This window comes from Chiloscyllium plagiosum, unplaced genomic scaffold (genome assembly GCF_037043375.1).
Source record: "Chiloscyllium plagiosum isolate Xiang-an unplaced genomic scaffold, Cpla_swu_hap1 HiC_scaffold_22, whole genome shotgun sequence".
In the NCBI taxonomy this organism is placed as follows: Eukaryota; Metazoa; Chordata; class Chondrichthyes; order Orectolobiformes; family Hemiscylliidae; genus Chiloscyllium; species Chiloscyllium plagiosum.
The window spans coordinates 10,871,686-10,894,437 of record NW_028270160.1 but is presented as its reverse complement, the minus strand read 5'-3'; the positions used below and the strand labels follow the sequence as shown (position 1 = coordinate 10,894,437).

The 22,752-nt window shown below is 47.8% G+C and overlaps 1 protein-coding gene across 2 annotated transcripts in view; it reads right to left on the bottom strand.

Annotated features, from left to right (window-relative positions):
• loxl4 (lysyl oxidase-like 4) overlaps window positions 1–22,119 on the bottom strand; it is a 139,917-nt gene extending 117,798 nt beyond the window's left edge. The window contains exons 1-4 of one of the 2 annotated variants that reach the window (XM_043713008.2): window positions 21,974–22,119; window positions 16,427–16,783; window positions 13,569–13,741; window positions 88–296 (exon numbers count right to left, since the gene is read on the bottom strand). In XM_043713008.2, coding sequence (XP_043568943.1) covers window positions 88–296; window positions 13,569–13,741; window positions 16,427–16,730 — 686 coding nt within the window. In that variant the 5' untranslated portion in view covers window positions 16,731–16,783; window positions 21,974–22,119. Of the gene's footprint in view, window positions 1–87; window positions 297–13,568; window positions 13,742–16,426; window positions 16,784–21,726; window positions 21,860–21,973 lie in introns of those variants that run through there. The other variant, XM_043713009.2, reaches the window with a different exon arrangement.
• Between the last annotated feature and the right edge of the window lie 633 nt (window positions 22,120–22,752).

Below are 22,752 nucleotides of genomic sequence, written 5' to 3'. Positions count from 1 at the left end.
ACCGTCTGGTTTCAACACTGCGAAGTCTTGGGGGGAGGGAAGGGGGGGGGAGTGGGGGTCAGATGCAGGAGGTTGACCACAGCCTACCTGTAAATCCTCATGTTTACTGGGAGCTCTCCCGGGAAGCCAAGCATTCCGCACACCACCCGGCTGTTGTTCAAGGTCCAGTTGGCATCACAGACCTGCTTCCACCTGCCCTGGTACTTGACCTCCACCACGCCCTCAGTGATCGGGTTCCGCCGCCTGGCCGACGCCAAGACCGGTCGGATGCGGACTTCATCCACCTTGCTCTGGCCCTGGTGACAGGAAGAAGAGGACAGTCTGAATCTCAAAGGAGTTTTTCTTTTGTCATTTCGCGTGCAGTTTGGAGTCTCCTTGCCGAAAGTATATTAAGCCACACCAACCCTATCTCGCCCTGCTATCGGAAGGATGTTGTGAAACTTGCAAGGGTACAGAAAAGATTTACAAGGATGTTGCCAGGGTTGGAGGGTTTGAACTACAGGGACAGGCTGAACAGGCTGGGATGTTTCCCTGGAGCGTCGGAGGCTGAGGGGTGACCTTATAGATGTTTACAAAATCATGAGGGGCATGGATAGGGTAAACAGACAAGGTCTTTTCCCTGAGGTCGGGGAGTCCAGAACTAGAGGACATAGGTTTAGGGTGAGAGGGGGAAGATATAAAAGGGACCTAAGGGTTATTTTTTTCACACAGAGGGTGGTACATGTATGGAATGAGCTGCCAGAGGAAGTGGTGGAGGCTGGTACAATTACAACATTTAAAAGGCATCTGGGTGGGTATATGAATAGGAAGGGTTTGGAGGGATATGGGCCAAGTGCTAGCAAATGGGACTAGGTTGGGATATCTGGTCGGCATGGACAAGTTGGACCGAAGAGTCTGTTTCCGTGCTGTACATCTCTATGACTCTATATCATTAGTTGAAAAATTAACCAAAAGTTGTGAAGGTTTCGACAATAAAAGGAAATGTTTTCTACTTGAATTGAATCTGTTCAAAATAATCTAAGTATCAATGAAACAAATTTATTAAATGGTGATTATTTTCATGTTACTGATGCCAGTAGTTGCTGCCACCAAGAACTCTGCTGTTAGAGCATGCCATCTGCAAACATTCCTTGTAGCTTGTCTGTAACCATGTGGAGGTGCCAGTGTCTGTAACCATGTGGAGGTGCCAGTGTCTGTAACCACGTGGAGGTGCCAGTGTCTGTAACCATGTGGAGGTGCCAGTGTCTGTAACCATGTGGAGGTGCCAGTGTCTGTAACCACGTGGAGGTGCCAGTGTCTGTAACCACGTGGAGGTGCCAGTGTCTGTAACCACGTGGGGTTGCCAGTGTCTGTAACCACTTGGAGGTGCCAGTGTTTGTAACCACGTGGAGGTGCCAGTGTCTGTAACCACGTGGAGGTGCCAGTGTCTGTAACCACATGGAGGTGCCAGTGTTTGTAACCACGTGGAGGTGCCAGTGTCTGTAACCACGTGGAGGTGCCAGTGTCTGTAACCGCGTAGAGGTGCCAGTGTCTGTAACCGCGTAGAGGTGCCAGTGCTTGTAACCACGTGGAGGTGCCAGTGTTTGTAACCACGTGGAGGTGCCAGTGTTTGTAACCACGTGGAGGTGCCAGTGTTTGTAACCACGTGGTGGTGCCAGTATCTGTAAACACGTGGAGGTGCCAGTGTTTGTAACCATGTGGAGTTACAGGGTGGGCAAGAGATGTTGCCCTAGCCACTGACAGCCACAACTCATGAATGAATACAAAAGAACACAATATGTAATGTCCAATATCCAACAACTCAAGAAGCTTGACACTATCCACCACATGGCTCCCTGCACCACTGACGCTCAGTAACAATGGTGTGCACTGTTTACAAGAAATTTACCAAGGCTCCTTGGACAGCATCTTCCAAACCCAGGGTCACTTCAATACAGAACTTTATCATCCCTCTCAGCACCCAGACTTCAAAGGCCTCTTATGTTCCTCTTCAGAAAAGCTTTGCATATTGTCCAGATTTCTGAGACATTTGCATCATAACAAATCTTTTATAATTGGTAAAAAAAATACATTTGAAGTAGCAATCTAAACCTAGACAGAGTCTTCGACACCAGACAGTGATAAATGCCCAAGGTCCCAGACAATCACACAGCTAGTGCAGTCTGGGATAGCAATCACTAAATAGCTGACCATTCCCTAATTGTGTGGATGGAAGCCAGAAAATATGAAGAGGTGCAAGGAAAATGAGAGTCAACGAAAGAAGATCAAAGATCCTCTGAATCCTAAACAAAAAAAAATCAAAGAACTGCAGATTCTGGAAGGCAGAAACAAAAGATTTCTCTCCACAGATACTGCCAGACCTGCTGAGTTTTTCTGTTTTGATCCTCCGAATCCTGTCAGCAATTAGATCTAACACGCAAGTGAATCCCTTTGGGGGGTCAGCTGTTGAGTTCCACGCTGAACAGATCATGATGCATGTTTCTTTTCATTTACTTTAAAGGCCCGAAACTTTAAAGGATTGTGTCAACACTGCAATCATACCATCAAAGAGAAACAAGCGGAGAATTTTCCTGCCAGTCTGTAGCACCTTCCAGCATACCAAAGGATAATCAAGGCATCCTCTTTCAAACACAGCGCCAAAGGAACCTGGGTTGGCACTGCTGCCTACAGCAGTGTTTGGCACTGCTGCCTACAGCACCAGGGACCTGGGTTCGATCCCACCTTTGAGTGACTGTCTGTATGGAGTCTGTATGCTCTCCCTGTGTCTATGTGGGTTACCTCCCACCGTCTAACGATGCTTAGGTTAGGTGGATTGGCTGTTCTAAATTGCCCGTAGTGTCCAGGGATGTGTAGGATAGATGGGGAACACAGGAATACTGTACAGGTGTGGACCTGGGTGGGATAATCTTTGGAGGGTCAGTGTGCACCCAATGGGCTAAATGGCCTGTTTCCACAGTATCGGGATTCCATTCTATGGATGCTATAGTATGTTTGTACATGAGGTTAAACCATCACCAGTTGTGTGTCTCTCACTCTCTCTAATGAGAGAGTAGTCCTCCGGGAACAAAGCAATGTTAGAACACAAGGTTGCAGACGCTGCCAGACCTGTTGAGTTTCTCCAGCAATCTCGTTTGTTTCAAATTTCCAGCATCTGCAGTAGCTGCTTTCATCACAAGGTTTTATTTCTTGTATATTGAGGGTTTACATCAAAGCCTTCACTTTGTCCTTTGATTGTTCCTCTTTGAAGATCCTGGTTTGAAGAGCCCAGCTTATGGGGCTGGATTCCTACTGAAGCTGAGGAAAAGAATGAAGACAGGAAATATGATAACCAATGGTTCGATGACGTACAGCGAGGTGTTCCAGAACCTCCAGATCAAAGGAGAAAGCGGAGACAGCAGCTTCCTTTGGTTCTGAAGTCTTGGAAAGGGTTGCAAGAGGTAGCGCTTTGATTTGCTACTTAGATCTTATTTCTGTTCGATCACTGAATTCCAACCGGCGATTTCCTCACAGTGTAAAAATGTAAGCAGAAGCTTTAATGTTTATTGTGATGAGCATGAGTAATTCCTCTGAGCTGTATCTTTGGAGGCAGTTCAACATACAGGAGCACTGAGGCCCCCTGTTTCTAAAAGCAAGTTCCTTCGGATTTCTCCACATCCACACGGTGGACCTGGAAGTGGGAGCGTCGGGAAGTTCGGGTGGTGCTGGGTTGGACAGCATCCTTCTCACTGACAGCGCTCCCAGGACGGGCAATGAGTTCAATCCACTGTCTATATCACGGAGGTGGGGAGCTCCTCATTTATAGAGGCAGGTCCCCATTAAATGGTGACATTGTGGGCTCTGTGATCCTTTTGCTGATGGTGTGGATGCCTCCAGCTCAAAGGAGGCAGCCCCTTTGAAGGCCTAACCTTTCTTACATCGCCTATTGGAGTCAGGAATGAGGGAGATTCCGGTTCTTCCTTAGTTACCTCCAGGCCAAGCTGACATCCAGGGAGATTGTGTCAATAGATGTGGAGCTGGGAAACAGAGCAGGTCAGGTCAGGCAGCATCTGAGGAGCAGGAAAGTCAAGTCAGAAGGTTTAGATTAGATTCCCTACAGTGTGGAAACAGGCCCTTTGGCCCAACAAGTCCACACCGACCCTCCGAGAGTAACCCACCCAGACCCATTCCCCTACCCTGTATTTACCTCAAATAAGTAACGCACCTAACACAATGGGACAATTTAGCATGGCCAATTCACCTGACCTGCACATCTTTGGACTGTGGGAGGAAACCGAAGTACCCAGAGGAAACCTACACCGACACGGGGAGAATGTGCAAACTCCTGGTGCTGTGAGGCAGCAGTGCTAACCACTGAGCCACCGTGAAACATTGACTTTCCTGCTCCTGGGATGCTACCTGACCTGCTGTGTTTTCCCCAGCTCCACATCTATTGACTCTGACTTCCAGCACCTGCAGTCCTTACTGTCTGCACATCCAGGAAGATTGTTATGCTAGAAGTTTATAACAGAGCAGCACGCTTCTAGTAGATTGTCCTGCTTCAAGTGTTTGGAGGTAAGGAGGAATCTGAGTCACCTCTGAGCTACCTGCTAGGACATGGGGGGGTGAAGACATCTTGCGCTCTCTCAGAGGTAACAGTCATGGGGCTTGACACTACAGCCAAGTGCATGAGGCTGATGACTTGCTTGCTGAGCTAGTAAGTTTGCTCACAGACCTTTCATCACCAGACTGGTTAACATCATCAGTGCGTCTCCAGTGAAGTGTTGGTGTTCTGTCCCATTTACTGTTTATGTGTCTGGGGTTGGTGGTGTCCTTTCCAGTTCTTGTGCAGAGTAAGGGGAGGTTCACGATCCCCATCTGGTCCCAACACTGGGATCCTGTAGCCCACCATGGAACCAGCCCGTCACATCGAAGTCAGCTTTAACGGTGTCCGCTGTTGACCAGTGGCAGAGTACTGATCTCTGAAGTCACACTGCAGAGACTAGACTGGGGTTCCAGGGAAGGGCTGAGTAAATGTGACCTGGCCTACCCTGCCCTCCAACCTGTTTTGAACGACAGCAGAGGAGTTTTCCCAGGTACCCGATCAATCACCAATGCTCAAAATGGGTTACATTGCTGATATTACAACACACTTCGTTTAATTCAGAATGAGGGCGTCGCAGGCTAGACCAGCACTTATTGCCCATCCCTAATTATCCAGAGCACAGTTAAGGTGCAACCACATAAAGGACACTAGTTAAACTGATGGGTTTTCACAACAATCTCCAACAGTTTGATGGTCATCGTTAGACTTTTAAGTTCAGATTGTCACTGAATCCAAATTCCACCATAAGCTGTGGTGTGATTCAAACTCAGGTCCCCAGAACATTACCTGAGTCTGGGTTAATAGTCTGATAGTAATACCACGGGACCATTGCCTCTCCATGTACTACAGCTCCATTGGAACACTTTGGCTATAAAGTATTTTACTCTACAAATGTGAAAGGTAATACAGAAATGCAAGTACTTTCTTCCTTTACCATATTTTTGAAAAAGAGGACTATTGCATGGCTGGAAAACCAAATCGGAACACTCTAGGATTTAAATCAATCTTAAGACAGTCGAGGAGACTGGGAGAAAGTGAATTATTGCCCCCCTCCAACTGTGCCTGACCTCTTTCGCAGCAACTTCAGAGCATTGGGCAGGCGAACTGTCAATCATTGTGACTGTACCATATCATGACGGCATTGTCTATGTCACGGTACCTCTAGCACTGGTATTGTAGCAAGAGGGAATGGCTGGGATAATGGAAAGGCAGTAGGAGGGATGCTTCATCTGTGCTGGGTCAACTGATCCCAGCTGGGGCAGCAATTATTGGGTACTAGAGCTGACCTCAGTGCCCAGGTTCAAGGACAGGCTAAAACCAGTCAAATCTCCAAATCACTTTGCTGAGAAGTGATCCTGCTGGGACAATGATGGGAGAACGATACCAGACCTCAGTTTTTTTTTTATTCGCACTCCTTCACGGAGTCACATTCAGCCTGAGAAACAAGTTCCACTCCAGGTGTCAAGTACAATGTTAACGCTGGCATTCCTGCGCAGCCCTGAGACAAGACAGTATTGCGGATGAGAGATTAGATCAGGCCAAAGTAGCCTACTCATGTTGAGGTAGAAGATCCAACCTCAGCCAGAACCTCAGGCAGGGAGGTAATCTGAGGGGAAGAGGTGCCCATTTACTGAGGCAGTCCCCATTTAATGGCAGCGTTTTTGGCCATTGGCTTATGGTGGAGCCCTCAAACAGTGTCACAATCTTCCTGGAAGTGACCTCCTAATGGCAGCTCTGGCTCAATGCTAAACTAGATTATCTGGGTTATCTTCACGTTTTCTGCTTGTGGGATCTTGCTCTGCGGAAACTGGCCACTGTATTTCCCACCTTACAGCAGCGACTGCACTTCAAGGACATTTCGCTGGCTGTCTAGCCCTTGGAGATATCCAGCTGATGTGAGAAATCACCATATGAACACAGGTCTTCCTCACCGCCCCCCTCCCTCCCCTTCCACCACCACCATTTTAATAACATGCATCTCTATCGCACCATTAACATCCCCACGATACTAAAGATTAGGCTGCAAGGGGAAAAAAAAAAATCATCTCTCATTACCAGTGAAGAAGGGAACTTTAAATAAAGATGATAAAGATTCACAGACAATTGTAAAGTTGGATTCTTTAGGAACAGGGAAGGAAAGAGGGATAAGGCAAAAGGGAGATCAGGGATATATTAGAAATAGAAGGTATTGGAGGAATAGGAGAACAAAGCCTGACTCTGGGTATGAATCCAAATATTAACTAATATTTTAGTTCATTGTCAATCTCTAATAGCCAGTGCCTGCAAACAGGTTCCTGCTAATTAAGCATCTAAGACTGTTTTTGTTGCAATTTCCTGTCTTTAAGATGTTGCAATATGAAACCATCTACAAATCACGATGGACAAATTATAAAGATCAGGATCAAGACAAGAGGACCCAGCTGTCTGCCAGCTGCACGTTAAACACCCAGAAAAGGTCCTCATCAATCACTCTTTGTATTGTCCACAGAGAATCCAAACTGCAGCTGTCACCATGGTAACAGGGCAGGAGCAACTATGAACAAACACGAGGGCTCGATTCTAAAATGCTGTCGTCAAAGCCAACCTTCCTCCTGTAGGATGTGGCCCACAGCAAAGCAGTTTCCAAGAAACCAAACATTTGAGGGTCAAGATGCAGAAAAATCAAAGTGCGAGGGAAGATAATTACTCAGAGGAAGCAATTTGGAAACAGGGTGCAGTCAGTACAAGTTGCCCTTTATCTACCTTCATTAGAACTGCATCTGTTTGGGGTTGGGGCGGGGGAGGCGGAGGTTTTGGTTCAAATGTTCACGTAGGCCTCAACCCAACCCAGAGTCCAAATGAAAAGGACCCTGACAAGTCTCAGTTCAATTCCTCACTGAACGGGCAATGCCTCAGTCATCAAAGGTAGAGGGTGTATACTGTCGATCGATGAGGTGGAACACGGAAAGGCTAGGTGTGGCAGTGTGATTAACTCCGCACAGCTAGAGTATTGTGTGTGCTTCTGCAATCCACCTTAAAGGAGGGATGTGATAGCACTGGAGAGAGTGCAGAGGGAGATTTACCAAGCCTGGACTTGAGAGTTGCAGCTATGAGGAGAGATTGGACAGACTGGGGGGCTGTTTTCCTTGGAGCAGAGGAGATTGAGAGGAGACAAGATGTATAGAATTATGAGGGACAAAGACAGGGAGAAACCTTTTCCCCTTGGTCGTGGGATCAATGACCAGGGGGAGGTGACATCGATTTAAGGTAAGGGACAGGAGTGGGTTGTGAGTAAAGAGCTTTTCACCCAGAAAGGTGGTGGGAATCTGGAACTCCCTGCCTGTAAGGATGGTAGAGACAGGAACCCTCATCACATTGAGGAGGTATTTAGATATGCACTTGCAAGGCCAAGGATATGGGCCGAGTGCTTGAGAAATGGGATAAGAATAGTTAGGAGCTTGTTTTTCACCGGCACAGACTCGATGGGCGGAAGGGAACTTTTCAGTGCTGTAGGCCTCTATAACTCTGTGGTACATTGGCTGAGGCAGTGCAGAGGGAATTTCAAATCATACCTTAGCAACACCAGAGGAGCTAACCACTGGAATCAGTGACTGAAGTCTCTGAGATCGAAGCTAAGTGAGGGGACAAGAGGAGCAAGCAATGGGGCTGGAACCGTGACGTGTGAAAGCCAGAAAGCTGAGAGAGAAAGGAATGAAAAAATCACTTGCATCTCCGTGGTGCCAGGCATAATGTCAGGCTGTTCCAAAGCACTCAGCAGGAGTGCGGTCACCTTGTGATATGTAGCCATATTTTTTTTCCTTTATTCATTCATGGGAGGAGGGTGTCATTGGCAAAGCAACATTTATTGCCCATCCCTAATTGCCCAGAGGAAGTTAAGCGTCAACCATTTTGATGTGGCACATGTAGGCCAGACCAGGTAAGGATGGCAGTTTCCTGATGGAAAAACCAGATGAGTTTTTCCCAACAAGTGACAATGGTTGTCATTAGACTTAATTCCAAATACTTTTTGAATTCATATCGCTGTCGTGGCAGAATTCGAACCTGGGTCCCTGGAATATTATCTGGGTTCACCATCCAGTGATAATACCAGTAAGCCATCACCTCCCCACAGCATAGTAAGATCCACAAGCCCTGATGTGATAATAACCACATATTATGTTTTCTCATGTTGGCTCAGAGATTTAACCTTTGCCTGGACACCAGGAAGAACACTTCTGCAAGACACTGACCAGAGACCTTTTACACACACTCAAAAGGATAGATGAGGTCTTAGGTTGAGGTTAAGCTAAAATCACCAGTTTTGTTGGACCATTTGGGTGTCCTTTCATGAGAGAGAAAGGCAACAGGTGGAGATTTAACCTGAGGGTCACCATGCCTCAGGCGAGGGGAGAGATTGAGAGGGACATGATAACCTCAGCTGAATCCATGGCGCTGGTATCATTCTGCATTGCAAACCAGCCACCCAGCCAACTGAGCTAACCAATCCCCTAGCCTCTGCAGAAAACACGGCTCCACTTGATGGAGGGCTCCATTCTTAGAGGACCATACTGGAGCTTTAGCCAAGACAATGGTTTCATTAATATAAATATTCAGGAGCAGGAAACGAGTCCAATTTTACCCTCTTTACTTGAAGCGTGAGGTATGTAAGTGAACCCTCTTAACCATGCACAAAAACATTCAACCGAATTAAAAACTTCAAAAGCTTAAAAATCAAAAGTATCAATGCAGCTCTGTTAGGGGATGTCTGAGTTAAGAAGGGCTGATCAGACTTGCCCAGTTGGTTTCTCACGATCCTACATTAGCTTAGGCTGACCATTACATTCCAGGCTGTCTTCTCCAGCAAGTGAGTGGACCCTCTGCTGAGATCAGACTGTTTCCTCATCTGTCTCTGTACAGAGCTCAGGAATGTGAGGATTCCATGGACCAGGAAAGGCATGTGGCTGCCCTTATCTGAGAGAGCTATTACTGCCTAGACATCAGTATGTGTTTTTCCAAGCAAATGATCTCAGCTGACAGCTCACATTCCATCCACTTCCCATCGCTATTGCGAATGAATGGAGCTGCTGTCGTTAGGCCAGCCCCAGTCCAGCTCCCATTGTACCTTTTGTTCTTTGTGCCCATCGTTCCTCTCTCAGTCAGTCAGCAGCACGCCTGTCCTGGGAATTTGTGTAAACTAAAGAAGCATGGATACTGGAATTCCGAAACAGAGGCAGAGATTGCCGGAGAAACCCAGCAGATCCGGCAGCATCTGCAGAGACAGAGAGAGAGAGAGAGAGAGAGAGAGCACAGCCCACGCTTCACAGCCTAGTGACCCTTCATCGGGAACTTCTGCTTTCTCTCTCCAAAGTAGCTGCCAGGCCTGCTGAGTTTCTCCAGCGGTACCTGGGAATTTGCGAGCTTCGCTCACTCCCTGCACCATCCCATCTGACAGCTGACAGGAAACAACAACAACAACACAGTGACTCAGTGGTTAGCACTGCTGCCTCACAGCACTAGGGACCCAGGTCCAATTCCTGCCTCGGGCAACTATCTCTCTGTGTCTGCGTTGTCCACAATGATAGGTGCATTAGTCATGGGGAAAGGTAGGGTAAGGGAATGGGTCTGGGTTGATTACTCTTCGGAGGGACAGTGTGGACTTGTTGGGCCAAAGGGCCTGTTTCCACACTGTTGGAAAACAAAAACTTACATTACAGAGAGTGGAACCAGGTGTTCCCCAGCGCCTCCTCCCACCCACCACGCATGACACCCTGGGCATTTGGCGATGGACTACCTTTTCAACTGGGTAACAGAGTGTCAGGCAGAGACCTCACTGCCATCCTCGCCATTAAATCATTGGTGAGAAGGCCTGTAGGAGCAACCATTGCCCATTTAAGATGCTTCATCCCACCAGAATTGGCATGAGGGAGGTGAAATGGTGGACTCACCAGGCGGGAAGGCTGCCAGTTAAACCCAGGCCCTCTGTTCCTGATTGGCGACTCCCCCCTCCACCCCCCCTACACCAAAGTCTTTGCTGTCAAACCTTCTCTCTTACGCCCTTTACCCCCTCCCCACCATGAGCTCTCAGTGGACGGGATTTCAATGTCAAGAGGGGCCTTGTTCCCAGGGGAAAGCCCACTGTAGGCCTGTCGAGGGGCAGAGTGGCCCCTGAGAACAGGCAGCACTCAGGGATTGCAGAGCTCAGAGAGAAATAACATCACTGAATTATACAATCACTACAGTGCGGAAAGAGGACATTTGGCCCATCGTGTTTGCACCGACCCTCTGAAGAGCAATCCACCCAGACCCAGCTCCCTACTCTATCTTCATAAGCCCACATTTTCCACGGCTAACCCCACCTAACCCGTGCAATCCTGGACACTATGGGACAATTTAGCATGGCCAATCCACCCTAACCTGCACACATTTTGACTGTGGGAGGAAACTGGAGCACCCAGAGGAAACCCACACAGACACGGGGAGAACGTGCAAACTCCACACAGACAGTCGCCCGAATCAAAGCCGGATCCCTGGTGTTGCGAGGCAGCAGTGCGAACCACTGAGCCATCCCAAATGACCCACGGCACTTCACTGAAGCATAAAATCAGACAGTGTTTAAACACACAAGGACGTGTTATAAGACTCATTGAGACACAGAGAGGTTTAAGGAGGGAACTTGTAGCTCAGCGTCTCCACAGCTCGATACTCTGGCCCTGGTAAGGCAAGAACAGACAGAATTGGAGAAATTCATTCCGATTTTCCCATCTTTCTAAACTCAGTCACCTCCAACTGTTTCCAGAATCTGAGTCCATTACACAAAATGAAGTTTAATTGCTTGCTTTGGTTCAGCATGAGTTAGGTCCCTGCTACAGAATGATGCACTCTTGATGATTAATATTAACGTCCTGCTTGAAAAACCATAGTACCTCCCCTTTAATCTTTCACATCTCAGGGATAGCATGGGGTTAGATACAGAATAAAGCTCCCTCCTCTACTCTTTGAAGCTGAAAGTTAATCCCCCTAGACACTGTCGCCATCAAACATTCCCCGACAGATGTAGTACAGCGCTAGAAACAGAGTAACACTCCCTATACATTGCCTCCCTATACTCCCAGAACAGGGGCAGCATGAGGTTAGATACACAGTAACACTCCCTATACACTGTCCCCACCAAACACTTCCAGCGACAGTGGCAGCATGGGGTTAGACGCAGAGTAACACTCCCTATACACTGTCCCCATCAAACTCTCCCAGGACAGGGGCAGCATGGGGGCAAAAGTGAGGACTGCAGATGCTAGAGATCAGAGTCTAGATTAGAGTGGTGCTGGAAAATCAACGTTTCAGGCTAAAGCCCTTCATCAGGAATGAAGGGGCAGCATGGGGTTAGATTGAGAGTAAAGCTCCCTATACACTGTCCACATCAAACACTTCCAGGACAGGGATAGCATGAGGTTAGATACAGAGTAACATCCCCTATAGACAGACCCCATCAAACTATCCCAGGACAGGGGCAGCATGGGGTTAGATACAGAGTAACACTCCCTATACACTGTCCCCCAACCAAACACTCCCAGGACAGGGGCAGCATGAGGTTAGACTGAGAGTAAAGCTCCCTCTACACCTGCTGTTCTCATTTCTAGAATCCATTTGCCTCATGCTCACTTTATCTCCCGATGAGAAAAAAAATCTTCCCTGTCCTCAATGTGCAGACTAAAGCTTCATTCTCTCAGACATGCTTTCCGCTAATGTACGTTTCTAGTCTCAGTGGCTCAAAGAGCGTTTTCTGTTTCACAGCCAGTCAGAATGTAGCAGCAAGTCCACCTCCCTTTCCCAGTCACACATTCTGCAAGCTCAGCTGTTTATCTTGCCCCAGGTCCAAAAACAGTCACAGTTTTCTCTTCTCTTGCCCTGCACTCTCACAGAGTCTGTTAGCTTCAGCACTCAAACACTGAGAATGAATGAAGCCTCGATAAACACAGGCATTGTCTGGGGGTCAAGACTGGAAAATGTCAAAGAAAAGGCCAAGTTCATCACAAAATCATACCATGACAGTCTTGGGTTCAAACAGTCCTACCCACTGCTGATATTGGATTTACAGAATGTTACTGTAGAAAATAGTATCATGCCCCATTTAAATAAACCTGTTAATTTAGTGAGGCAATGTGAGAGGAGGTGATGACCTCATGGTATTATCGCTAGGCTGTTAATCCAGAATCCCAGGGAATGTTCTGGGTACATGGGTTCAATCCTGCTAGGGCAGATGATGGAATTTGAATCCAATAATAAAAAGAAAATCTGGAATTAAGAGTCTAATGATGACCATGAATTCTTTGTTGGCTTGTTGGGGGAAATCCCACCTGGTTCATTAATGTCCTTTATGGAAGGAAACTGTCATCTTTACCTGGTCTGGCCTACGTGTGACTTCAGACCCACTGCAATGTGGAGTGCTAGCATCCACCAGTGCTGCATGGGCATGATTGTCAGAGAAAATCTGACACTGAGAAACAGCTTGTTCAAACCGACAGGTTTTAGAGGATGGTAGACAGGAAGAAATTTGATGGAGGTTTAGTGGGAGAGCAAAGAAACATTGTTTCACCCAGAGGGTGGTGGGGATCTGGAATTTGCTGCCTATAAGGGTAGGAGAGGCAGAAATCCTCATAAGATTTTAGAAGTATATAGATGTATACTTGCTATGCCATGGCTACAGGCCAAATGCTGGAAACTAGGATTAGAATAGTTAGATGCTTGTCTTTTACCAGCACAGGTGGGCCGAAGGGCCTTTTTCTGTGCTGTAGACCCCAATGACTCTATGACTGCATCCAATCAGAGTTGGCACCAAGTCTGTGATATTAACCTACCACATGACCACCAGCAGGTAATAATTAGCAATAATAATTCCTGGGAATCTCACCACAGTCAGTCTCAGGTTAGCAGCTCCAGAAACAGGAAGGGCCATATGGTTGCCTGGGATAAGAGGCGGACAGCATCAGGAGGTCTGAAGCAAGCCTACCTGAAGCTCAGCAAAGGTGTCTTTGTGTTCGAGTCCAGCCAGTCGCTTCTCTGAGCACACCACGCCAACGTCCTCACTGTGTTTGCAATCATTAACACCCCAGCCGTTAGACTCACAGGCGGCGATGGACTCCTCTTCACCTCTGCATTTCACATTGTCCAGCCAGATGGGGCCTAGACAGAAGAATTACAGAAGTTAAGGCAAAGTGCATTGATGGCGAGGGATAGGGGATTCCAGGTTTCACAAACAGTGGCAGACAGCAAAGACAAACTTGTATTAAACTCTGGTTCAGACTCAACTACAGCATTGTGCCTAACTCTGGACCCTACACTTTAGGGAGGATTTAAAGGCTTTAGACAGACTGCACATCAGATTTACAAGAATGGTTCCACTGGAGCCATTGAATGGAAGAGCCTTGGGAAAAGTTGATGGGCAGAGAGATCTGGGAGCGCAGATCCATTGTACCCTGAAGGTTGCTGCACAGCTGGATAGAGTGGTCAAGAAAGCATATAGTATGTTTGCCTTCATTGGACAGGGTATTGATTTTAAGAGCTGGCAAGCCATGTTAAAATTGTACAAGACATTGGTTCGGCCGCATTTAGAATACTGTGTACAGTTCTGGGCGCCACATTACCAAAAGGATGTAGATGCTTTGGGAGGGTGCAGAGAAGGTTTACGAGGATGTTGCCTGGTATGGAAGGTGCTGGCTATGAGGAGAGGTTGAGTAGGCTAGGTTTATTTTCACTAGAAAAAAGGAGATTGAGGGGGGACCTGATTGAGGTTTACAAAATCATGAAGGGTATAGACAGGGTGGATAGAGAGAAGCTTTTTCCCAGGGTGAAGGATTCAATAACAAAAGGTCATGCTTTCAAGGTGAGAGGTGGAAAGTTTAAGGGGGATACACGTGCAAGTACTTTACACAGAGGGTGGTGAGCATCTGTAACACGTTGCCAGCAGAGGTGGTAGAGGCAGGTACGGTAGATTCATTTAAGATGCGTCTGGACAGATGCATGAGTAGGTGGGGAGCAGAGGGATACAAATGCTTAGGAATTGACTGACACATTTGGACAGTAGATTTGGATCGGCTCAGGCTTGGAGGGCTGAAGGACCTGTTCCTGGGCTGTAAATTTTCTTTGTTCTTTGTTGATAAACTGACAATGCTGAGGCTGTTCTGTTTTTTTCTTCAATAAACCTTCATTCAGAGAATGTGGATGTTGCTGGTTTGTCAGCATTTCTTCCCCATTTCTGATTGCCCAAAGGTAATCACAGCCAACCACACTACTGAGAGTCTCGACTCAACCATTGAGCCAGACCAGGTATTGGCAATAGATTGTCTTCCCTAAAGGGAAGTATTTTTACAACAAACAATCAACATCTGATCAATGGTCACCATTAAGCAATCTCTTTATTCCATATGTCATTGAATTCAAATTCTATCATCTACCATTATGCATTTTTTTATTTATTGCTCATCCAGGGGCAGTTAAGAACCAATCACATTGCTGTGGGTCTGGACTTACATTTTAGGCCAGACTAGGTAAGGATGGCACTTTCTTCATAGAATCCCTACGATGTGGAAACAGGCCATTAGGCCCAACTAGTCCACACGGACCCTCCGAACAGGAACCCACCCAGACCCATTCCTCTACATTTACCCCTGACTATTGCACCTAACCTACACATCCCTGAACACTATGGGCAATTCAGCATGGCCAATCCACCTAACCTGTATACCTTTGGACTGTGGGAGGAAACCGGAGCACTCAGAGGAAACCCATGCAGACACGGGGAGAATATGCAAACGCCACACAGACAGTCGCCTGAGGCTTGGATTGAACCCGGATCCCTGGCACTGTGAGGCAGCAGTGCTAACCACTGAGCCACCGTGTTGCCCCAGAAATAAACCATTAACTGTGTCTCTGGATTAACAGTCTAACCACAAGACTATTGCTTTCCCTAAAGGACCTTAGTGAACCAGATTGGGTTTTCCTGACAATGCTCTCATGCACAGCAGTAGACACTGGGGTGGCATGGTGGCTCAGTGGTTAGCACTGCTGCCTCACAGTAACAGGGTCCCAGGTTCAATTCCAGCCTTGGGTGACTGTCTGTGTGGTGTTTGCATATTCTTCCTGTGTCTCCGTGGGTTTCCTCCGGGTGCTCCAGTTTCCTCCTACAGTCCAAAGATGTGCAGGCCAGGTGAATTGGCCATGCTAAATTGCCCACAGTGTGAGGTGCATTAGTCAGAGGGAAATGGGACTGGGTGCGTTGCTCTTCGGAGGGTCGGTGTGGACTTGTTGGGCCAAAGGGCCTGTTTCTACACTGTAGGGATTTTTATTGAATTCAAACTCCACCAACAGTCATAGTGGGACTTGAACCCTGGTACCCAGAACATCACCTGAGCCTCTGTATTAACAGTCCAGCAAAACAATCAGTAAGCCATCACCTCCCCCTGATATGGTAATAGGGCTGGAAAGTAAATCAGGATCTAATTGAGTATGCCCAAAGGGCTGAATTGCCTACTGTTTTGGATTCAATAACAAGAGGCCATGCTTTCAAGATGAGGTAAAAAGTTTAAGGGGGATACACGTGACAAGTACTTTACACAGAGGGTGGTGGGTGTCTGGAACGCGTTGCCAGCAGAGGTGGTAGAGGCAGGCACGGTAAATTCATTTAAGATGCGTCTGGACAGATGCATGAGTAGGTGGGGAGCAGAGGGATACAGATGCTTAGGAATTGGGCGACAGGTTTAGACAGTAGATTTGGATCGGCTCAGGCTTGGAGGGCCGAAGGGCCTGTTCCTGAGCTGTTTTCTTTGTTCTTTGATTTAATTTTTTTCATGAGGTGGAAGGAGGTGTTACCTTTGCCTTGGCCGTACTTTGCACTGTGGGCCCAAGTCAGCGCTCCCTCATAGCCCAGCTCTCGGCAGATCACCGTGGCAACGTCGAGGGTGAAGTCATCGTCACACACTGTGCCCCACTGGCCACTGTAGAAAACCTCCACGCGACCTTCGTGGTGTGTCCTCTTCAATCCCGCCAAGCGGATCCTGACTTCCTTCTGCTCTGGTGTCGGCCCTGAGGTCGTTCTGGCAGTGCCCAGGACCAACAGGCTGCAGAGGAGAAGCACTGTGCCAAGGAGGAGGCCTGGTGGAGCACCCTTCATCATGACCTTGTCAACTGGCACTCAGGAGAACACTTTAGAGCACGAGGGTTCTCCACCTGTAACAGCAGCACAGATTAAAATATGCAAACAACAGCATTCCCAATTAATACATTTTATATTCATCCAGACAAATATATGTCCCATTTCCTCTTTGATTTCTTCAAACACACTCAACAACATTTTGACAAGGTTCTGGGTGGCACAGTGGTTAGCACTGCTGCCTCTCAGTGCCAGTGTTCGATTCCAACCTCGGGGCACCTGGAGACGAGGAGGTTGAGGGGTGACCTTGCAGAGATTTACAATATCCTGAGGGGACATGGATAAGATGAGTAGCCAAGGTCTTTTCCCCAGGGTAGGTGAGTCCAAACCTGAAGGGCATAGGTTGAAGGTGAGAGGGGAAAGACTTAAAAAAGGACCTGAGGGGCAACTTTTTCTCACAGAGGGTGGGCGCATGCATGGAATAAGCTGCCAGAGGACGTAGCAGAAGCGGGTGTAATTACAACATTTAAAAAACATTTGGTCAGGTTCAAGAATGGGAAGGTTTAGAGAGTTTTGGTGAAAGTGAGGACTGCAGATGCTGATGATCAGAGTCAAGACTAGAGTGGTGCTGGAAAAGCACAGCAGGTCAGGCAGCATCTGAGGAGCAGGAAAAGCCCTTCATCAGGAATGATGAAGAGAGATATGGACCAAATGCTGGCAAATGGGACTAAATTAGCTTAGGATATCTGGTCGGTATGGACGGGTTGGGCTGAAGGGTCTGTTTCCATGCTGTATGACTCTATGACATCAGCACCTTCTGAAAGTCACTGCCAAACATTTGGGTCCTTGGCCCCTTTAAGAATCTTGATGGTATCACCTGCAGGATGGTCTTGGAAGACACGGCTATGAGCAATGCCCAATGGACACTTTCTAACCTGCCTGAGCAGCTTGTGCTCCCCCATCCTGTGCAGTTTTGAAACCTGGCAGTTGCTGAGACTGACAGCAGCCCAGAGTACAGAGCAAACACTTTGTACAAACAGACCTGATTACGCTGCCAACCTTGAGCAAGACCAGCCACCAGCAACCAACTCAATCATTAACCCCTCAATGAACACATCTTCTTCTCCGCACCCGCCCCATTCCCCAGTTACCTTTCCATCCCCCACCCCGACTCTGCCTCCAGTGTCCAGATGATTTCTCAAAGTTTCCAGATAGAACAGAAACGGAATTTCCACTCCGCACTCTTTCCTTCCTTCCCTCCTGACCTGTGTAGGTGTGCAGTGCCCCATTGTAAAGCTGAGCCAAGTGGTCACCTTCTACCCTGTGCATGGACAATAGGTAACATAAGCATTGTTTTCTTGGAGGTATCCATTCATTGGTTGAGAGGTAAATATTGGCCAGGGTGGCATGGTGGCTCAGGGGTTAGCACTGCTGCCTCACAGCACTGTGGGCCCTGGTTCAAGTCCAGCCTCAGGTGACTGTGTGGACATTCTCCTTGGGTCTGCGTGGGTTTCCTCCAGGTGCTCTGGTTTTCTCCCACAGATGTGCAGGTTGGGTGGATTAGCCATGGTGGCTATGAGGTTATGGGAATAGGTTGGGGGTCTGGGTCTGGGTGGGATGCTCTTCAGAGGTTCAGTGCAAACCTTAATGGGCTGAATGGCCTCTTTCCACACTTTAGGGATTCTATGGATCCTGGAGAGAATGGTCCTGCATTTCTTCGAACTGTGTTCATGAGCTTCTTTGACATCCAGCCAAGAAGTAAGACCTCATGTGATTTCTGACTTCACTGTTGGCACCAGTCTTCAGGCAGTAAACACAGTGCTTTTGCACCTCAAGGACCTGGGGTTTACTCAGCAAAATCATCCCTCAGAAAGGGAATGGATGAACAGCACTCTGAAGAAGCAAATTGTCAGAATCCCAGCACTGTTTTCCCAATGGATACCCGGAGGCAATCAACTCTGAAGCAACGAGCAGTACCAATTGGCCAAGATCCCCAACAGGACAGCTGGGAGCTTCTGCCCCATAATGGCACATGAATGTAAATTGTCATCTTCTGAAATGGATACCTGGGATGGTAGGCTTGTCGTATGAGATTGGGTTGACTCTCCCTGTATTCATTGGGTTTTACAAAAGCAGAGGGGGAGGGCAGAATCTTGGTGGCTCAGTGGTTAGCACTGCTGGCTCCCATCACCAGGGTCCTATGTTCAATTCCAGGCTTGGGTAACTGTCTGTGTGGAGTTTGGACACATTCTCCCCGTGTCTGCATGGGCTTCCTTCGGGTGCTCTGGTTTCCTCCCACAATCCCAAGATGTGCAGGTCGGGTGAATTGGCCATGCTAAATTGCCCATAGTACTAGGTGCATTAGTCAGAGGCAAATGGGTCTGGGTGAGTTACTCTTCGGAGGGTTGGTGTGGACTGGTTGGGCCACTTTCCACACTGTAAGGAATCTAATCTAACCTAATCATCGTCCTGACTTGGAGATATGTTGCCATTTTTTTCTACCGCCGTTGGACCAAAACCTTGGAACTCCCTCTTGAACAGCATTGTGGGGGCTTTCTACAACACATGGATTGCAGCTGTTCAAGGAAGTGCCCTTTACCCGGGCAATTAGGGATGGGCAACAGAATGCTGGCCCAGCCAGTGATGCCAAAGTCCCGTAAAAATAAAACTGGAAGTTGCCAACTCGTTGGTGGAGCCTGCAATCCCGGAAGAGCGTGACAGTCCACCATAGAAAGCATCCTATCCGGATCCATCACAGCGTGATACAGCAGCCACTCTGCCCAAGACAGCAAGAAACTACAGGGAGTTATGAACACAGCCCAGTCCATCACACAAACCAGCCTCCCATCCATTAACTCCATCTACACTGCCTCGGGAAAGCAGCCAATATAATCAAAGATCCCTCACAGGTGAAAATGTGTTGCTGGAAAAGAGCAGCAGGTCAGGCAGCATCCAAGGAGCAGGAGAATCGAAGTTTCGGGCATAAGACCTTCTTCAGGAATGAGGAGGGTGTGTCAATCAGGCAAAGATAAAAGGTCGGGAGGATGGACTTGGGGGAGGGGCGTTGGAAATGCGATAGGTGGAAGGAGGTCAAGGTGAGGGTGATAGGCTGGAGTGGGGGTGGGCGCGGAGAGGTCAGGAAGAAGATTGCAGGTTAGGAAGGCGGTGCTGAGTTCGAGGGATTTGACTGAGACAAGGTGGGAGGAGGGGAAATGAGGAAACTGGAGAAATCTGAGTTCATCCCTTGTGGTTGGAGGGTTCCTAGACGGAAGATGAGGCGCTCTTCCTCCAACCGTCGTGTTGCTATGGTCTGGCGATGGAGGAGTCCAAGGACCTGCATGTCCTTGGTGGAGTGGGAGGGGGAGTTGAAGTGTTGAGCCACGGGGTGGTTGGGTTGGTTGGTCCAGGTGGGAACGTTTCAGAGAACACTTCTGGGACACCCGGACCAACCAACCCAACCACCCCGTGGCTCAACACGTTAACTCCCCCTCCCACTCCACCAAGGACATGCAGGTCCTTGGACTCCTCCATCGCCAGACCATAGCAACACGACGGTTGGAGGAAGAGCGCCTCATCTTCCGTCTAGGAACCCTCCAACCACAAGGGATGAACTCAGATTTCTCCAGTTTCCTCATTTCCCCTCCTCCCACCTTGTCTCAGTCAAATCCCTCGAACTCAGCACCGCCTTCCTAACCTGCAATCTTCTTCCTGACCTCTCCGCGCCCACCCCCACTCCAGCCTATCACCCTCACCTTGACCTCCTTCCACCTATCGCATTTCCAACGCCCCTCCCCAAGTCCCTCCTCCCTACCTTTTATCTTAGCCTGCTGGGCACACTTTCCTCATTCCTGAAGAAGGGCTCATGCCCGAAACGTCGATTCTCCTGCTCCTTGGATGCTGCCTGACCTGCTGCGCTTTTCCAGCAACACATTTTCAGCTCTGATCTCCAGCATCTGCAATCCTCACTGTCTCCTCAAAGATCCCTCACACCCCAGTTATACTCTCTTCCACCCTCTGCCATCAGGCAGAAGGTACAAAAGTTTGAACGCACGTGTGAACAGATTCAGGAACAGCTGCTTCCCGCTGAGTGGCCCAACCAAATGTTAACCCTGACCTCTCTCTCTCCACAGCTGTAAGTGTATTCTACACTGTTCTCTTACGCTGAAGCACTTTGTAAGGTACGGTCTGCCTGTTGAGCACGCAAAACAACACTTTTCACTGTATCTCACCAATAAATCAGTGAAATATCGATGGTTGAGATTACAGTGTGTGAAAGAAAGAGAGAGAGACAGACAGAGACAGGGAAGGGGAGAGTGAGCAGGATTCACAGCACACATCCAGTTCTTGAGAGACGGAACCTCAAAAGAGAACAGCAGAGACAGACTGAAGCAATGAAAACATAATCCTATCAGAAACCAGGCTCAAAATGTCAGAGCGCCTCAGGCAGACTGGGGCTTGACAGAAGCCTGAGGGGCAGAGGGACTTTGTGGAAATCTAGTGCAGAAAGTCTCAGGGAGTTCTGCAAACTCATAGGTAGATAAACAAGAGAAAGACGGTGTGAATTCAAAAGAAATAACAGTAACTGCAGGAAGTGGAAGAGAAAGAGAGAAGGCATAAAACAGGACGAGGAAGAAAACAAAAATGAGCATGAAAGAGGGAGAAAGGAAGAGAAAGGTAAATTGAAAAAAGAGAAAGACAGGAAGAGAAAGATAGAGAGCAAAAGAGTAAATGGAGAAGGGCGATAACGGAAAAGACCGGGGAACAGAAAATGAAAATGAGAAGACCGAGACTTGGATGAATTCCAAATGAAAACTGAATTTAAGGATGTAGAAAGCGCAGAAATGGTTATTTCCAGCGAAAAAAACTCCCAGAGCAGCCCCATTGATCAGATCCAGGACAGTTAAACACTAAGAACAGCGACAGAGCAAAGAAAATGAAGCAAAGTGTTGGGTTGGGGGAGGTGTAAACACAGCAATAAATCGATTCCTTATCGATATCGACATCAGCTGCCCGAGTTTACCTCTCAGTATCGTCCCAGAGTGAGAAGGAACGCAAGCAGTTCCACCAATCCCTCTCCAAAAGTACAAACCGCCTTCAAACAACTCAAAAAGAAATCGGATATAATATTCCGTTGCTTTAAAGTATTAAGCGGTCGCAAGTTACAACAAATTCACTATATCATTTTCCCGACTGCAGCAGAGATGTGCTGAGTAGGCACGTCTCTTTCTAAGAAAAAGCCAACTGGAAATTAAGTGATTAAAACTTACAGCGTGCGCTGAGACTGAGTGGAGACCAGCTGAGGGTAGGAGAGGGATTCTGTGTTTGACAGCGCACACAGTCCAGAGATACTCCCAGTCTCTGCTAATCCCACCTCTGCCTTTTCGCTTTTATCACCACCACGTGTTTACTCTTTCACCCTCTGCCTCGTCCCTTACGCTCTCTGATTTCCCCCTCCTACCCTGCTCCAGAAAAGACCTTTCAGTGTTGTGAAAGTCAGGCAGTCACAGGGTGTGGAGGAGAGATGTAGTGGATGTGGTTCTTTCTGTTCGGCGGTGAGATGATTGGACTGAGAGGTGGGAGCAAGGATCCAGATAGTGTCCCCATTCCCAAAACAAATCCATATGCTGCAAATTTAACATCGGGATCATTGCTGGGGTATAAACAGTAAAGGATATTCTATATTCTATTCTAACTGCAAAACCTAATGCAGATGGGACAGTAAGATCCCATTGCACTGTTAAGTGAAAGAGTGAACGCCACACACCAGACCCACCCTTTCACCCACAGTCTAATAATTATTCTGAATAAAGGTCACTCGTATCCAAATGTTCATTCTGCTTTCTCTCCACAGATGCTACCAGACCTGCTGAGTTTCTCCAGCAATTTTTGTTTCTTTTTGAATTACTCAGCTAATTATCCAATTCCCCTTTTGAACCCCATGATTAACTTCTCCCCAACCCCACATGCAGGTAGAGAATCCCAGATCCTAACCACTCACTGCTTCTCACCATCTTTGCTCAAAGCTGTCTGGTTCCTGACCACTTTC